Source organism: Colletotrichum aenigma (assembly GCF_013390185.1).
Source record: "Colletotrichum aenigma strain Cg56 chromosome Unknown KSG_Cg56_contig05, whole genome shotgun sequence".
NCBI lineage: Eukaryota > Fungi > Ascomycota > Sordariomycetes > Glomerellales > Glomerellaceae > Colletotrichum > Colletotrichum aenigma.
In genome coordinates, this window is record NW_023500911.1 from 1,222,924 (window position 1) to 1,237,749 (window position 14,826).

The 14,826-nt window shown below is 50.9% G+C and overlaps 3 protein-coding genes across 3 annotated transcripts; 1 reads left to right on the forward strand and 2 right to left on the reverse strand.

Annotated features, from left to right (window-relative positions):
• Positions 1 to 3,982: 3,982 nt before the first annotated feature.
• CGCA056_v007984 (uncharacterized protein) lies at positions 3,983 to 5,372 on the forward strand (the record flags this gene model as incomplete). The annotated part of the gene is made up of 4 exons (XM_037323232.1): positions 3,983 to 4,096; positions 4,155 to 4,287; positions 4,346 to 4,413; positions 4,488 to 5,372. 4 exons carry the CDS (start codon positions 3,983 to 3,985, stop codon positions 5,370 to 5,372), a joined length of 1,200 nt encoding a protein of 399 aa, XP_037178470.1.
• Positions 5,373 to 10,614: 5,242 nt separating this feature from the next.
• CGCA056_v007985 (uncharacterized protein) lies at positions 10,615 to 11,106 on the reverse strand (the record flags this gene model as incomplete). The annotated part of the gene is made up of 1 exon (XM_037323233.1): positions 10,615 to 11,106. The coding sequence occupies one exon, from the start codon at positions 11,104 to 11,106 to the stop codon at positions 10,615 to 10,617; it is 492 nt and encodes a 163-aa protein (XP_037178469.1).
• A 1,173-nt stretch (positions 11,107 to 12,279) lies between these two features.
• FEN2-3 (Pantothenate transporter FEN2) lies at positions 12,280 to 14,106 on the reverse strand (the record flags this gene model as incomplete). Its single annotated transcript, XM_037323234.1, has 7 exons — positions 12,280 to 12,476; positions 12,537 to 12,676; positions 12,736 to 12,842; positions 12,912 to 13,097; positions 13,159 to 13,371; positions 13,424 to 13,506; positions 13,563 to 14,106. The coding sequence occupies 7 exons, from the start codon at positions 14,104 to 14,106 to the stop codon at positions 12,280 to 12,282; spliced, it is 1,470 nt and encodes a 489-aa protein (XP_037178468.1).
• Between the last annotated feature and the right edge of the window lie 720 nt (positions 14,107 to 14,826).

The following is a 14,826-nucleotide window of genomic DNA, read 5'->3' on the forward strand; positions in this document are numbered from 1 at the left end:
ACGTTAAAGAGGGGGTCCCGGGCAATGATTCAACCGCCGCCCATCATGAATGACACTTGATTGACGTCTGTTTTGACATACTCGCAAAGTTTCGTCGTTGCACCAAAAAAAAAAAAAAAAAAAAAAAAAAAAAAAAAAAAAAAAAAAAAAAAAACAACCACGTGTTGCATCGTCCGGGAGGTTTGAAAGGGAATGTGGAAACCTTGCTTCAGAACATGTTTCTTCCCCCAGCGCTGTCGCGTGGTTTTTTTTTGAGCAGATCGACGGTCGAGTCTCGAACGTTTGTTTGGTTAGACGAGACGAAAAGGCCTCGAAGCCGAAGAAGGGCAAACCGACCGGGGAGGGGGAGAGTAGATTGGGAACGAATGTCTCGCAGCTGTCAAACAATATTGGCCACTTTTCTTGCTTTCTTTTTCCTGATGCTTGTTGCGCACAAGCCCAGCATATAGGCACACAGCAACAGCAGACTGCCAGGCGCACTCAGATCTTCAGCGGAAGGCGGCACGGCAGTCGCGCCGGAGGTTCAGAGCAGAGGTCCAGTCCAGTCAGGGCTCCGCTGTTTGAATGGTTTCCAATCTCGAATTCGTGCCAACGAGAATGGTCGGGTTCGTATCGCCCACTTTCCGAGATTTTTGTAAACCCACCCTTGGTGTGACAGGTCCTGACTTGGGTTTGGGGGCGCGTTGGCTGGCTGGTCGGTCCTCCGGGAAGGGCAGCGTGACATTTTAGGAGAAATTCTGGCGATCTCGCTGAACTCTGTTGCGATGGGGGATCTTGTCTGGACGATGACGGTATGTGTTTTTGAAGATCATTCGATATGTGGCTTGGGCGAGAAGACATTGCTGTGTCTTTCGATCCTCTCTCGTGTGTTCTGAATGAGTTGGATTAAGGCTGGGGCTTGTCGCTCTGCATCATCTCGAAGTTGAGCCCTATCCGTACTCTCATCGCGTCTGCCTGCCGACAGAGAGATAAGATGAAAAGATTAGCGCCCGTTCCGCTGCACTTCATAGACATGAAATCAGCTAGCAAATAAGCTTCAACCCAACCAACAGGAGAAATCCCAGCATCGTCAACATTCTCCCTGAGAAAACGCGATGGCTTCGTAACCAGTCTACCGGCAACATCCCTCGATCCCAACGGCCCGCGTGGCACTCAGCGCCACCGGGGCAGGCCAGAGCTTCCCTAGACGCTCTGAATTCTGGGAGCATTGAAGCATCGTTCGTCGCCCAGAGGTCGTCTTTTGCCCTCCCCCCACTCTTGTTTCTTACTGTTCCTTCAGTGGCAACCCCGTGACCCCCAGCGCATGTCAGTCAGCACTTTATGTAAATTGGCCAGCATCACTGACAGGAGCAATCCGGATGGAGCCTCAATCCACCCGTAAAGTGACCGTCGACGACGCGGCACAGCCGTGGAAGAGCTGACTCGGGGAGAGACAGAAAAAACCGGCTCAGGATCGCCCGCGGAAGACTGTCCCGTGCGAAACCTACGTCTTTTGACAGTTGACCTATTTGTCCCCCATCTTGCGTGGGCCTTTCGGTGAATGATTCAGTCTCGCAGTGGTTGATAGGTGCGTTCGCTCTCGGTGAGAAGAAATGCGTACGTTATTTCGTTGGACTCTTTTTTTTTTTGATAATATCAAATGCGTCCGAGCGTACAGGCAGTCGATAGATTGGCGAGATTTCATTTTCTGGTTGAGGACTGATAACAGCGCACTGTTTGCTGATGTTTCGGGCCTCGCTGCCGTCGTTCGCTTTGCTGGAGCACGGGTCGTACCTCGTATCTCGTCAACGAAGCTCATACTCGTCTATTTCGGAATTTCCAGGCCGGAAAACTTGCACAATCGAGCATCATTCGGGGTCACCTCGCCGTGGGCGACCCCGGGTCAGCCATTTGCGCGTTGACCTCCTCCAAAGCTCCAACTCGCCTCCCCCGCTTCCCTGGGTTACTGTGGTGCAACTGGAGAGCACGTGGATATGAGCCATTGAGCCCACGATTGCACCGCGAGGTAACCTCCCCTTCCCCCCCATCACGGCCGGACGTCACACCAATTCGATCTCGAGTCGCGAGAAGTTGCCTCCGAAATTTGATGTGGAGGGTGGTGCTCGTCTCCGGAGCTGTAAAACCGGAGGCGTATGAGCCACGAGGCCCACGGCGATAGACGAGGCTTCAAGATCTTGAATTTTCGAAGGGTGTTAAGATGGCACGCAACTGTATTATTGCCGTCTCCTCTTTTTATTTATCGCGGATGAGCACATTGGCTGGCTCTCGTCGAGCCCTGATTCTTGGACGGTTTAAGACAAGATGCTATGAGTGTTTTGACTCGTTGGATCGGAATACTAGGCGGAACACACTCCGATGCATTACGTGGATTGCTGACTGAGCCGCTGCAACGCCCCCCCCCTTTGCAGTCGAGACCTTCTTCATCGTGAAAGTGTACACACACACACACACACACATTGCATGCTGCGACGTGAACTCTTTGACTTGACAGTTGCGTCCCGGATATCTCGGGCATCTCTAGCTCATATTTTTGAGGGTTTACTGCCTTATCTGTACTGCAAGATGCAGTGAATTACAGCGATGGAAGCAGAAAAAGGACCTACATTCGCTGAAACACGCGGTCACTCTAGCGGGTGACGGTCACTGACTCGGGGCTCTCGTCACAGCGCAAGGGACCGGGGTCGTCCGCCTGTGCCTTCAATCTTGCTGCCTCTTTCTGTCTGCCGTCACTCGCCATGCAATAGTGAATGTCATTCATTTCCACAAGTCGTGAAATATCACCGAAGATGGGAGTTTCCTCGCAGTCCTTCACATGTCGGGACTAAGTGTACAAAGTACATCTGACTTCCCCAGCCCCAGACACAGCCCAGAGCCACGTTCTTAGACGATAACCACAATCGGGGGAGACCATCGCCCAAAAGCAGAAGATCTGCCACCGTCTCGTTGATGAAATGTGTGTTGGATCGTTTTAGTGCAGACACTTGTTCCCGGGTTTTCGGGCGCCGGACGGCCTCGAAAGAAACTGCCCAGCGCCCCGTGCTTCCTCTTTAGCGCCTCGACGACGTTTAAAGGTTGGCTGGATGATATGGTGACAACGTGGCTTGCGGCGCCATGCTTCATGCACAATTGTGCTAATCTCCTCGAACCCCGGCAGGTTTTTTTCTGCACTCTTCCAGCCCAGCAATTGGCGCGCCGCAGCCTCTTCCCAGCTGCTGTTTGGACGACGAGACGACCGATTCAATCCACAATGTCTTACTCTTCTTTCCCACACCATGTCAGGGTTGGGGTTGCAATCGCACGGACGCCATTCCATCGGGGGAAAGCAAGAAGTGAAAGAAGAGATCAGCACCACTGAGCCAGGCTCCCCCTTGGCCCCCTTTGCTGTCAAAGGCCCCTGATGCTTGTCCTCTCATCCACCGCGATCAGCTGCTTGCAGCGCGGAATTTTCCAGTGCAGCAGCCAGCCAGCAGCATCCTCCCTCGAGGATGGCGCCCTCACCCGGCACGCGTTAGGAGAAAAAGGGGTATGGTTTGAACTGTGGAGTAGGGTAGCCCCACCCCCCGGGCCCCCAGCAGGGCTTTACTGACGTACGGCATATGGTTAGCAAGGGTGGCGAGCGGGTTCCTGGGCAGGCACTATGCTGCTCTGGTGTTCGTCTCGAGCTATCTGTGGACTCGTTTGCTGGAGGAAGCAGAGCAGAATATAATACCACGGACCCGGAACGGGCAGATCGGTTGTTGGCTCGAACCGTTGTCGTCTTGTTGGTGTGTGTACCTCTCTTCGTTTCTTTTCTTTCGAGGAGGGATGGGGCTTGTCTCTATCTTGATATTCACATAACCTACCTGCTTCCTCTGCTAGTCTTTTCCTGCACTGATCACCCCACGGCTTCTTGACTTGTTCCCAAGTTTTACTGCTTGGGTTGGGTCAGACTCACCTCTCTTTTCTGTCTAATGTTTTGATCCCCCACCGTGGTTTGACAGCCATGGATGGAAAAACGATTTATACGCTGTTCGGCACCGGATACGACAACTCTCACGAGCCGAAGCCGCTGGTGAACGAGAAGGGCACGATCCTGGGTGTCGCCATCACCTTCGAGGTATGGTCTTCCATCGGGAATTTGAAGCTATTCGTGTGTTCTAACATTGGCTCTCTAGGTCGTCGCATGGATATGTGTCGCCTTTCGTATGTACACGCGGGGGATGGTGGTTAAGGCCTTGGGATGGGACGATCTGTTCGTCGTATTATCGCTGTTGACGACGACAACTGGCACAATCGGTGCTTGTGTTTGTAAGTTGTCACGTCTCAGATGTGATCTCAATGGCTTCTTGGCTGACACATGGCAAAGCGACTTCCTTTGGCTTGGGCAAGCATCTCTACGAACTAACAGCTTCAGACGTGCAAAACTATCTCTGCGTACGATCCCCGTGACGAGTCCCCCCCGGTTACCGGTCTATCAACAATTGCCCAACTAACATTGGCCATTTCAGACGTTTTACATCACGAGTGCCTCCTACCAGATGTCAACAGCCTTCATCAAACTATCCCTGCTCTTCCAGTACGTCCGAATCTACGACCAGCCCGGCTTCCTCCGCAGCGCCTGCAAAGCCATGATCCTCTTCACCGGACTCTGGGCCATCGCCTACAGCTTCCTCGGCTGGATCCCCTGCTACCCCATCCGCGCCTACTGGGACTGGCAAGTCCCCGCCGCCCGCTGGGGCTACGGCTCCCTCAACGCCGACATCTTCTACGGCACCTACGCGAGCCACGCCGCCCTGAACGTCATCCTCGACCTCCTCGTCCTCGCGATCCCCGTCCCCCTCTACTTCAAGCGCGACGCCTCGCTCAAGTCCAAGCTCGGCCTGCTCGTCCTGCTCACCATCGGCCTCATCGTCAACGCCATCTCGATCGTCCGCCTCATCTCCGTGGTCCAGCACAAGGCCGCGACCCTGCCGACCCTCGACTACACGTGGTACGCCCCGATCAGCGTCGTCATCGCCTGCGTCGAGGTCGACCTGGCCATGGTGGCGTGCAGCGTGCCCATCTTCTGGCCCGTGTTGCGGAAGCATTTCGGAGATTTCGGAGACGGCATCTTTGTCACCAAGGAGATCGAGGTCACGCGCGAGGCCAGGCGGTTGGAGAGCGTCGAGCTGGACGACGACTTGGAGATGGAGCCGGACAGGAGGTCGAGGGTTGGGAGCGAGGCGAGTCTGCGACAGGAATCGCGGGCGCCGCCGAATGGGCGGTATCTGGACGAGTTTGTGGTGCGGCAGGTTGACCCGTTGGCGAGGAGTAAGAGTGTGGTGACACAGATCAAGACGGGTGAGGGTGAGGTGGAAGATGCCAAATGGTGGAACAAAGGCAGGCTAGAATAAGACTCTGAATGTCTCGGAAGTTTTCAGGAAGCGAGCAATTGCATTTCATTTTTCGATCACAACCTCCAAGACCTAGTATTTTACGCCATGTAAATGTGGTACTGGCATTGTCTCACCGTACCGAGAGGGTTCTACCATCTGGCCGGGTGACAAGCCGTTCGCTTACCCATGTCTTGCATGCCGTGTGAGCCTTTGATTTATACCACCCCTAATCGTTCCCTACCTCCTTGCGTGAAGTGTTGTGATGCCAAATCTTATGTTTATCTACTCTATCGATGTCTAGTAACTGTATTACGAGAGTTTCTTGCAAGACTACCTGATTTCCCTGTCTGCGCGACTATTACCTGTGGACAGGGTTACTACAATCGAGGACGATGGTGAAAAGAACAACAACCTGGTACAGACAATAACGGCGGCGGCGACGACGACGATACTAGCCATATAGGATATTAAAAAAAAAACAAAAAAAAAAGTCCACCATCTGATAACCACACTCTGTCGAGGAAGTTGACCTATAAATGCCAAGGCTGCTTCCTTATCAGTCGGGATTTTGACTCCAATCACACCAACCCGCCTGAACTCCCCCTCCCCTGGGACCAAGGCGAGTCTCAACATAGACGGGCAAACGAAATATAAAGGTACAAATTGAATGTCGGCACAAATGTCATCGTAAGTGTCGAAATGAACCCAGGCTTGAGTCATGGACTCAATCATAGTTCCATGCATAGCTTGAAGCCCAGGCTCATGAAAGCTTGACAACGTGACTTGACGAGACGTGATTGCTTTCATCCGCTTGTACCATTCCGGGCATGAGTAAACATCATCAACTGTAGCCGGCAGCACTATAGCTTGAAGTGTAATGGCGCCATCCGTAACCTGGCCAGTCTCATCATCTGTCAGGGGAGTTGTCTCCGCTGACATGACTTCGGCCAATGAGTTGTTGTCAGGAGACTTAATGCAACTCATGATTTTCCCATCTACTGCGGCCCAAGACCATGAAGGTGCCCGGTAATCGAACTGCCGTCTCCCGCATACACTGCCTGGATGCACATGCCATGCCAAAGCTTCAGGTAATTTGGCCTCCCATATCCCAGCCAAATATCTGGTTTCTTCGCCAAGGGCTTCCAAGAAGCTTCTTGTTTCTTTTGCAATGGCCGATATCGCCACCAGCTTATCGCGTGATTTGGTAAGTTGGCATTTCGTGTAATACCCAAGCAGCTCACGCCATTGACTGTAATGGAGTTCGGGTCCCCAAACAGGCAATCCCGGCCATTGAGGCATTAGATATTTGAATGCGGGCTGATGGTTGCTAGGCCCTCTACTTCGGAGGTCCTCTTGGCGAGTCCAGCCAGCACCAAACCAGTCGGCATCAGGCTGGCTCTCAGAACAATGCATTTCATGGCACTCCCATAAAACTTGCTGTTTACCCCAGTATATTGTCCGTGGACTCAAGACTCTCTCCTGCAAGATCCAGGCGCGCTTACATAGAGTTGCGTGGTCGAGGCTTTTCTGATGAAGCAAGAAAATCTCCCACTCGTTAACAAATGAGTCTGGCGTGCCAAACAGAGATAAGTCGATAACAGTGGGCTTGATATCCTTCGGGTCCCGTTGAAAGCAAAGGTCCCCTTCATCGTTTTCCGCACCCAAGGCTGCGATGCAAAGAAATGCACTCTTGAACACTTGATGCATCGATGAGGACTCCTGACTCCAGTCAACCTCGGAGTCTTGAAATATGCACAAGCGGTCTATCCATATGTACTGTAAACCAGGCCGTTCCAGGGCCACGAAGGCGTCTTTGAACGTCCTTGTAAGACAAGATAGTGGCTTGCCTCTCGATAACTCTGTCAGCATTGAAGCTCTAAGTGTGAGATCCAGGTCCCAGGATTTGTCTCCCCAGCAATGGCTTAGCGCAAGGTATTTCGATCCCGGCTCAACTTTTTCGCGCAGGACCAGGCGGAAACTTCTCTCCCCACCGCTCGTATGTAGCTTCAGGAGACGTGTCGGAATAAAGGTCGACTGGACTTTGCATAGAGAATGTTTGTCATCGCAACTACGTATCCAATGTTGGATGGTAGCTCATGTACTCGGGGCATCAGAGAACTCTGATGTCATGTTGTTGAAGCGACGTTGGATTGCTGCAGAGTTGCATTAGTTCTTCTATTTGATTCCATGATACGTATTCGGACGATACTAACTTGAATATGGCCAGAACTCGCCATAGCGATCAAAAGATTGGTCCCCACAAATGATGTACATACTGAGGCATATCTTCCCTGTGTGGGTTTCTAGGCCGAGGCAAATGTTGATCCAGGTGAAATATCCCAAAGTTGCCATATCCTCCGTGTATTCAGTTCTCACTGGTAGGGAGCTGCATATTGCGCAATCTTCTGCTGCTGATTCCGACCATGATTCGGGCGTTTTATGGTGCCCGTACGCATATTCATCACGGTCGAATCGGCGTTCGGGATCAGATAACACTGAATGAGCATGTGAGCATGCTAGTGAGACGTAACACCTGATTTTTAAATATCTTACATCTTGCATGTCTTTGTCTTTGGCTCTCCGTTATTGGCGCGACCCCTTCTGGAGGCCGGGCAATGCCGGTCGCGCCTACTACCTCAACCGACGAAGGGTCGACGTAGCTCTCGAGGGATTTGATACACACGGCAAAAGAATCTTGCAGATCGACGTTGTTGATCTAAAATGGAAAAGCTCTAGGAGAATGAAAGAGTTCATGGAGGTTATCATCAGTTGTAGTAAATACCCACAGACCTCTGACCAATCAATCCCAGCCACATGGCGGACGTGAACCAACACCTCCGACTTCGTCACCAGGAATTATGTTACATAATCTTGCAAACATTCAACGTGATCTACATAGCTTGGCATTCAGAAAAGAACTCCCCAACCTCTATATTTGAAGGAACCCCTCTGCTCTACCCTAGTGGTAAAAAGCCTCCTAGTATCATCAAGGAAGGTTGCCTTGCTGTAAGTGAAATCTAAAAAAAACTCTTGAATTTAGTGTCTTCACGTGTAGGATGTCTTCACGTAGGTAGAAGTTTTGCAGGTGAGCTAGTTTTAAGCCTGTTAGCTTAGCGACTGGAATCAACTTTCAATGATCAGGCAAACCGGGGTCACTCCTGCCTTCTCTCCAGGCCGTCTCTATCTGATATCCAAGGCAATTCTAGGCAGCCGTGTCAACGCCAACTTCAGTCTTTCCGCTAGCTGAATTGTCACCAGTGCATCTCCCAAGGAGGCCTCGATGGCTGAGGGGTTAAGCAGCAGCGTAAAAGAATATCCAGGTTAAGGAGCTCTGGGAATCCATCTGGAGGCGCTGGTTGGACACTGCCCTGAGGCAGTAGGGCGTATTTGTTTCTTCTTTCTCTCTCTGTATTCTTTTCACTTCCATATTCACACTCGCATTACGTGCTCATCATGCTTAATTTCTCAACGTTATTTTTCTCCTCTGTTGTTATTGCATCTAGGCATACCTATTAAGCTATGATTACGAGCTGTAGTGACAGCACGTAGGGACTTTAGAACATGCTTTTTCTACGTGAGGTTAAAAGAAATAGTACCTTGCGCCAGAGCACCAGGCTATTAAATGCAGAACTTATGATGGGACCTATATATTAGTGCGCGAGGTTTTCCCTGAAGACGACAGTTTTAACTTAACACCTCATAATATAACGAAACTTAGTTCTCTTAAACGCCTTATTTCTCAGCAGATTCTTTCTACTTACCCTCCTTTATTTTACTTATGATCTATTAAAACCTAAACTCAGTCTAATAGTATGATCTAAGATTATTATATGTAAATCACTCTTACCTTAAATTCTATAGAATTTTGCTATCTAGGCGGATAAATACTTATACTAGGCCTAGCAGTCTATTTTAGTTAAATAATTTTACTATTATTATCGTCTTTATTATCTTTATTATTCTTATCATCCCTTTCTCTCTCCTTCTCCTTCTACCTATAACTATCATCGTCGTCATTATCGTCGTCGTCGTCGTTATCGTCGTCGTCGTTATCGTCGTCGTCGTTATCGTCGTCGTCGTTATCGTCGTCGTCGTTATCGTCGTCGTCGTCACTGTCGTCGCTGTCGTTGCTGTCGTCGTCGTCGATATCGTCGCCTATTCCCACTACCCGCCCGGATAGCTTGAAGTATCCGCCCGGCTAGTAAAATTCATTCCATGACCTATCCCAGCTGCCCAGCTTGCATGTAGAATTGTGTTCTTTGCAAAGCCCGAAATGAGAAACCCACCTGTGCACGTTTCCAACTAGTAAAAGTCGCCTCAGTTTCCCAACTAGGAGGACTTCACCGCTGAGGAAAACCTTATACTATTAAGCCGTCCGACGGAACATTACACGATGCCGACGCCTATTACACGACAACAGGAACCGGCCATCCTTTGGAACATAAATAGTCTCCATGATACCTCAATTGACCTCAGTACTTCATTCGCCATCGTTCATTTTCCAATTCAATCATCAAAGTCCCTCGCTGCAGCTCTTTCAACATGCGCGTTACCTTCTTACTCGTTGCTGCGGTTACCTTCTTCGGCATTGCCAGCGCCAAGCAATGCTGCTGTGTTGAACCTATACACAATGCATGCGTTCTTGCGGAAGTGACAGGCGACACGTGCGCTACGAGTGCTTGTCAAGCTTGCAATTGCTAGCCGTCTACGTGAGTTGAACCCGTCTGTTACCACGACCCCTTACAACTAAGACAGAATTTGCAGTATCACCATATTCTGGATTGGCGGCTGGAAGTCCGTTGAAGATACCTGTCTAGTTAGGCAATTTTGAGATTTGAGGGGGCAGCAACCTGCAAGCAACGCGATAGATTACACATCCCATAGACTTGTGCCATTTGAAACACCACTGACCTCTGCTGTATGTGCAAGTAGTTAGCGGCTCTGAATGAATTCACTTGGTCCACACCATTTAGCTCCATACTTGACACTGCCCTCAGCGCGAGTCATGGGCGAGGCGCTAGGTACGGCATGTCAAAGCCACTAATGGTGTTGACCTCAGCGCGCACGGGTGACGTCAGTTCTCGTAGCTCCAATATTTCGCTTTTCAAGTTGTGAGATGAAATATCTACACCAGGAATGTACCAAAAGATAATCTAACATGGGGCTGCCATAGGCGATTCCTTGCTCTACCATATACAAACAGAGTGCCTGGAAGGATACACAACGCTCAACACAACCGCGCTGTATTCCTTGAGCGCGATTACTCCGCCTTCACTCCCTTGGCAGAAGTCCTCACTCCAATTCCAAGCACAATCAAAATCCGAACCAAGACCATCGGTGCCGTCGACCAAAAGATGACCCAATCCTCAACAGTCCACTCTTGGTACTTCAACCAGACCTCCCAGCCCCCAATGGCCTGTGCCGATCCGTGCATGTAGGCCGCGTCGCTCAGGAGCATGCCCGCACAGACGACGCGCCAGAGATTCAGGTCATCGAAGAACCGCAGCACCACGCCCTCCATGAAGGCGAAATAGAGCCATCCTCCGCTCAGCTGGGTGAAGAGAAACTGCGTGTGAGGCGCGTAGGTGTGCGAGTTACGCGTCAGCCCCGCCTGATACTGGTTCGGCGCGTGCAGCGTCATGACCGCGCCCAGGATCGCGAAGATGGGCTCGACGGTCATGATGATGAGTTGGTAAATCCCCGGGACTGCGGATGACCCCTTGATGGTCGCTTTTTGCGGTTGTGTCGCCATCTTGCGCGTTCCCTTGTGGTGGCTGGTGTACGTGTGTCGTCGGGCGATCTGTTCGTTCTTTTCTGTTGAGAAGAGTCTTATCGCGAACCACGGTCGCGCTCGATATCGCGATGATCAGAAATGGCCCTCGCTGCAGGTTGAAGGTGAGATTTGGCCGTCTTTGCGATGAAGGATGCAGCTAGAATGAGATGGAATGAGATGTGAACAGCTCTGGAAAATTCCTCCCTGCGCCGCTAGCTTTATCAATATTGGACTGTCGAAGCTTAAGTAGCTCGGTGAAACACGTAACTCGGAACTACCGGCTGCGGGGTCACTTGTGCGAATAATCCGAGACGATTCGATGAGTTACATGAAGCATCCTGGCAAGAGAGACGTGGTCTACCAGGAGTGCACGGTCTATGAATTTCCCAGTGATGCCCAATTGAGAGCGCCGAAGCATAATAAGGCTGCGAGCATAAATGCATAGTTCTCAGTTCTCGAGGATTGCCTGATTGGGTATCGCAGCTCCCTTGGAGCTTGTCCCGAGCTTCTGGTCTCTTGTTTCGCAATGATGAGCGAACTGCTGTCAACTGACTGGCGTTCGCCTCGCACGCACGGCTTGAGCGTAAGCTGACATGAGACGAGCTGCCGGACTGCATGAAGAACCTTGCTGAAGGATTTCCAAGTTGGTGAAGCAATGGCTCGACGGTGTCTCCGAAAGTGGAAGTCTCGAGTCATTGTGGTATCATTGTAGGCAGGGCGGATTGCTGAGGTGGTGATGAGTTCGTTGTGGGGTGGTTTTCCCGGTGGGATATGCAGCAGCAAATAATATTGCGACTTTGCGAGACATACACTGCAGTTGGTTGAACGAGCTTATTCTGGGCAGTTACACAGCGTTTGCTGATCTATGATTGACAGAATATGACGTGGGCAAGGCTCTTCTTTCCGATGTCCCCAAAAGGACCAAGCCACAAATTCCACATTGGACGGCAATGCTTTGGTAAATTAGCACTGACCTGCCCATTCGCGCCTACAAAAGGAAGCATTCGCCCCCCTTGACAATGGCATTGAGCCTGGAAGTTACTTCCTGCTGCGCCTCGATATTCTCATATCAAGGAAGCTCCATCCACCTACGTTACCGACCGTCCCTCGATAGTGTATGCCATCGCTCCACGGGAATAGTAATATCATGCTCTAATTCTTTTCCGTGGCTTTATCGGCTTCTCCTGCGCTATCTGCTGTTTTACCGTGTTCAATAATAACACCAGACTCTAGAGAAGTCTCTGGAGCTTCGGGATTCTTCTTCTGTTCGCGCAACAGGAGGAGTCTGATGCTGATGACCGCAATTATCGCAGCGATGATGAACCCGAAAGTAGCGGGGAAACCACGTCCTGAGTGACCAAGCTGTTAGCGGACGATGAACGGCTTTGCGTCAACCTTTCGGGACTTACTGAAACTGGGTGCCATAGTCTGAGGGAAAATCACGATAGGTAGCCAGGCGTCAACTGCATATTGCATCCCGTTCATGCTGCTAATAACCAGTGCGCGTTCTTCGTTATCGCCAGCGCAGACTTCGTTCGCCCAGGTGTAGCTAAGAATGGCTAATCAGTACGGAGAGGCTTCTTGCCGATACTGACTCAATATGCTTACAAGACTGCTGTCATCAAATGTATGCTGCTCGTGAGGAATGCGGCCTCTTTCAAGGGAACACTGGCAGGCCATACAGCTAAGATGCCGTTGGGTATGAGGCCCAGTATCTATTTCGAGTCTAAGTCAGCTTTATTCTGACATCTTCACGCAAATGATAAGGCGAATGCGCGGCTTACCAAAGGTATCAAAATCAAAGCAAAACGGCTACCAGTGTAATCAGACAAAAAGCCCCATACAATGACGCAAAAGGCCATGATCAGCCTCGAGCCGGTAGGGATCACGTTTCTGTCAACGACCGAGTAGTTTTCCGATTTGAGCCAGATACCGAAGTAGCCGCTGGCTTGGCAGGATTCGCCGTACAGCTGCAACGTCCTTATCAGCAACCTTGGTATCGCATCTGCGAGACGCCTGATATGCACTCACCACATAACCCAGCACGAACGCATACCACCTCCACTTTGATAAGACACGCTTGAAGGTAGCAAAGGTCACTCCTGCAGGTGCCGCCTTGCCAGCCTTTTGGACTCTCTCGATAGCCAGCTCGCATTCCTTGGCGGTCAGGAACCTCGACTTTGTGGTGTATGGCGTATCGGGGAGGAAGAAGAACGTCGCTAGACCGACGGGCACAGTCATACACTGGGTTAATCAGTATCGAGGTGAAATTTAACGGATCCTTTCTTCGACTTACTCCACAAACGATGTATAGCCATCGCCATCCAGACAGACCATGGGCACCATTAAGACTCTTGTACACAGCTGCTTGAAGATATCCTACAAAAGGGCTTAGTCAACAATGTTGAAAGATAGACGTTTTCATCAACACTTACCTCCAAAGGCAGAGCCAAGGGGTGCAGTCATGTGAAAAATGGCCACTCTCTTAGCAAGCTCCGTCTTCGTATACCAGCTCCCAAGCACGTAGAGCAACACGGGGAAGAAACTGCTTTCGAAGAAGCCCACGAAGAACCGAAACGCATACAGCTGGCTGGAGCTATGAGTGCCAGCCTGAGCAAAGGTGAAGACGCCCCATGCAACTTCCATACAAGCCAGCCAGATACTTGGTCGGATCTTCTGCACAATGAGGGTGCTCGGCACTTGCATGATGGCATACGCGCAAGTGTATGCTGTCTGGGCGTAAGTGTACTCGTTTCCGAACATTCTCAGGTCTTCCTGCATCCCCGATACGTAGGCGTTTGCAAGGTTGCCTTGGTCTAGGTACTTCATGAAGAACCCCAGGCATCCGATGGTGAGGATGGACCAGTCCAGTTTTCGGAGAAGGACTCGTTCTTCGTGGCTCTTGAGATGGGTGTCGGTATCCCAAATGAAGGAGCGGAAGGACCGCGAGGGTGATTTAGTAGGCTGCGATTCCGTCATCTTCAAGGCGTGGTAAGATGCCGTGAGGGAAGAGTGTGATTTCCACGGTAGTCAGCTTCAAAGACGGCAGCGTGGCAGCATATGTATGCCTTCTTCCATCGACACTAGCTTAGGTTGCGCAATCGGAGGAGTGTATTTCAGACGGCCGAGGCATGTCTGCCATGCATTGATAGCACCAGACATACCTGCATGCCAAAGGCAGAACCGGACCATATCCCCTGTGGAGGCAAAGCAGCTCTCGCTAGACATGCCAGAACGTTGCGTTCTTGTCTCTTTGAGTATGGCGCTGCAGAATCTCGTTGGTGTTGGGAGGTGTCGGGGGCTGTCCGACGGCGTCGACCAATCGTATGTGGTCCATTATCGTGGGGTCGATCGGCGGATGCAAGACGACAGAGTCGGGGATGATTGCGAGCTTATCATCCATGGCAACACGGCCACAGTGCCGGCTGCTATTCGGGGGCATTTGCGACAATACCGATAAAAGTCCATTCAGACGTGTATTTATGGAATTTAATCCACGAAAGGGCTTCTTACTCGGAAGGTTGTTTTCTCGCATACTGTATGCACGTCGCACAAACCCTGGAGCCCTTTGACGTCCACATGTAAGAAGCTGCACAGTGCTCAACATACCCAATATTTTATTCATCTTAAGACGGACTTCATTATGTGAACTTCCTTACACAACCTGACCGACTGTCACCCGACTAAGGTCTTGTCTTG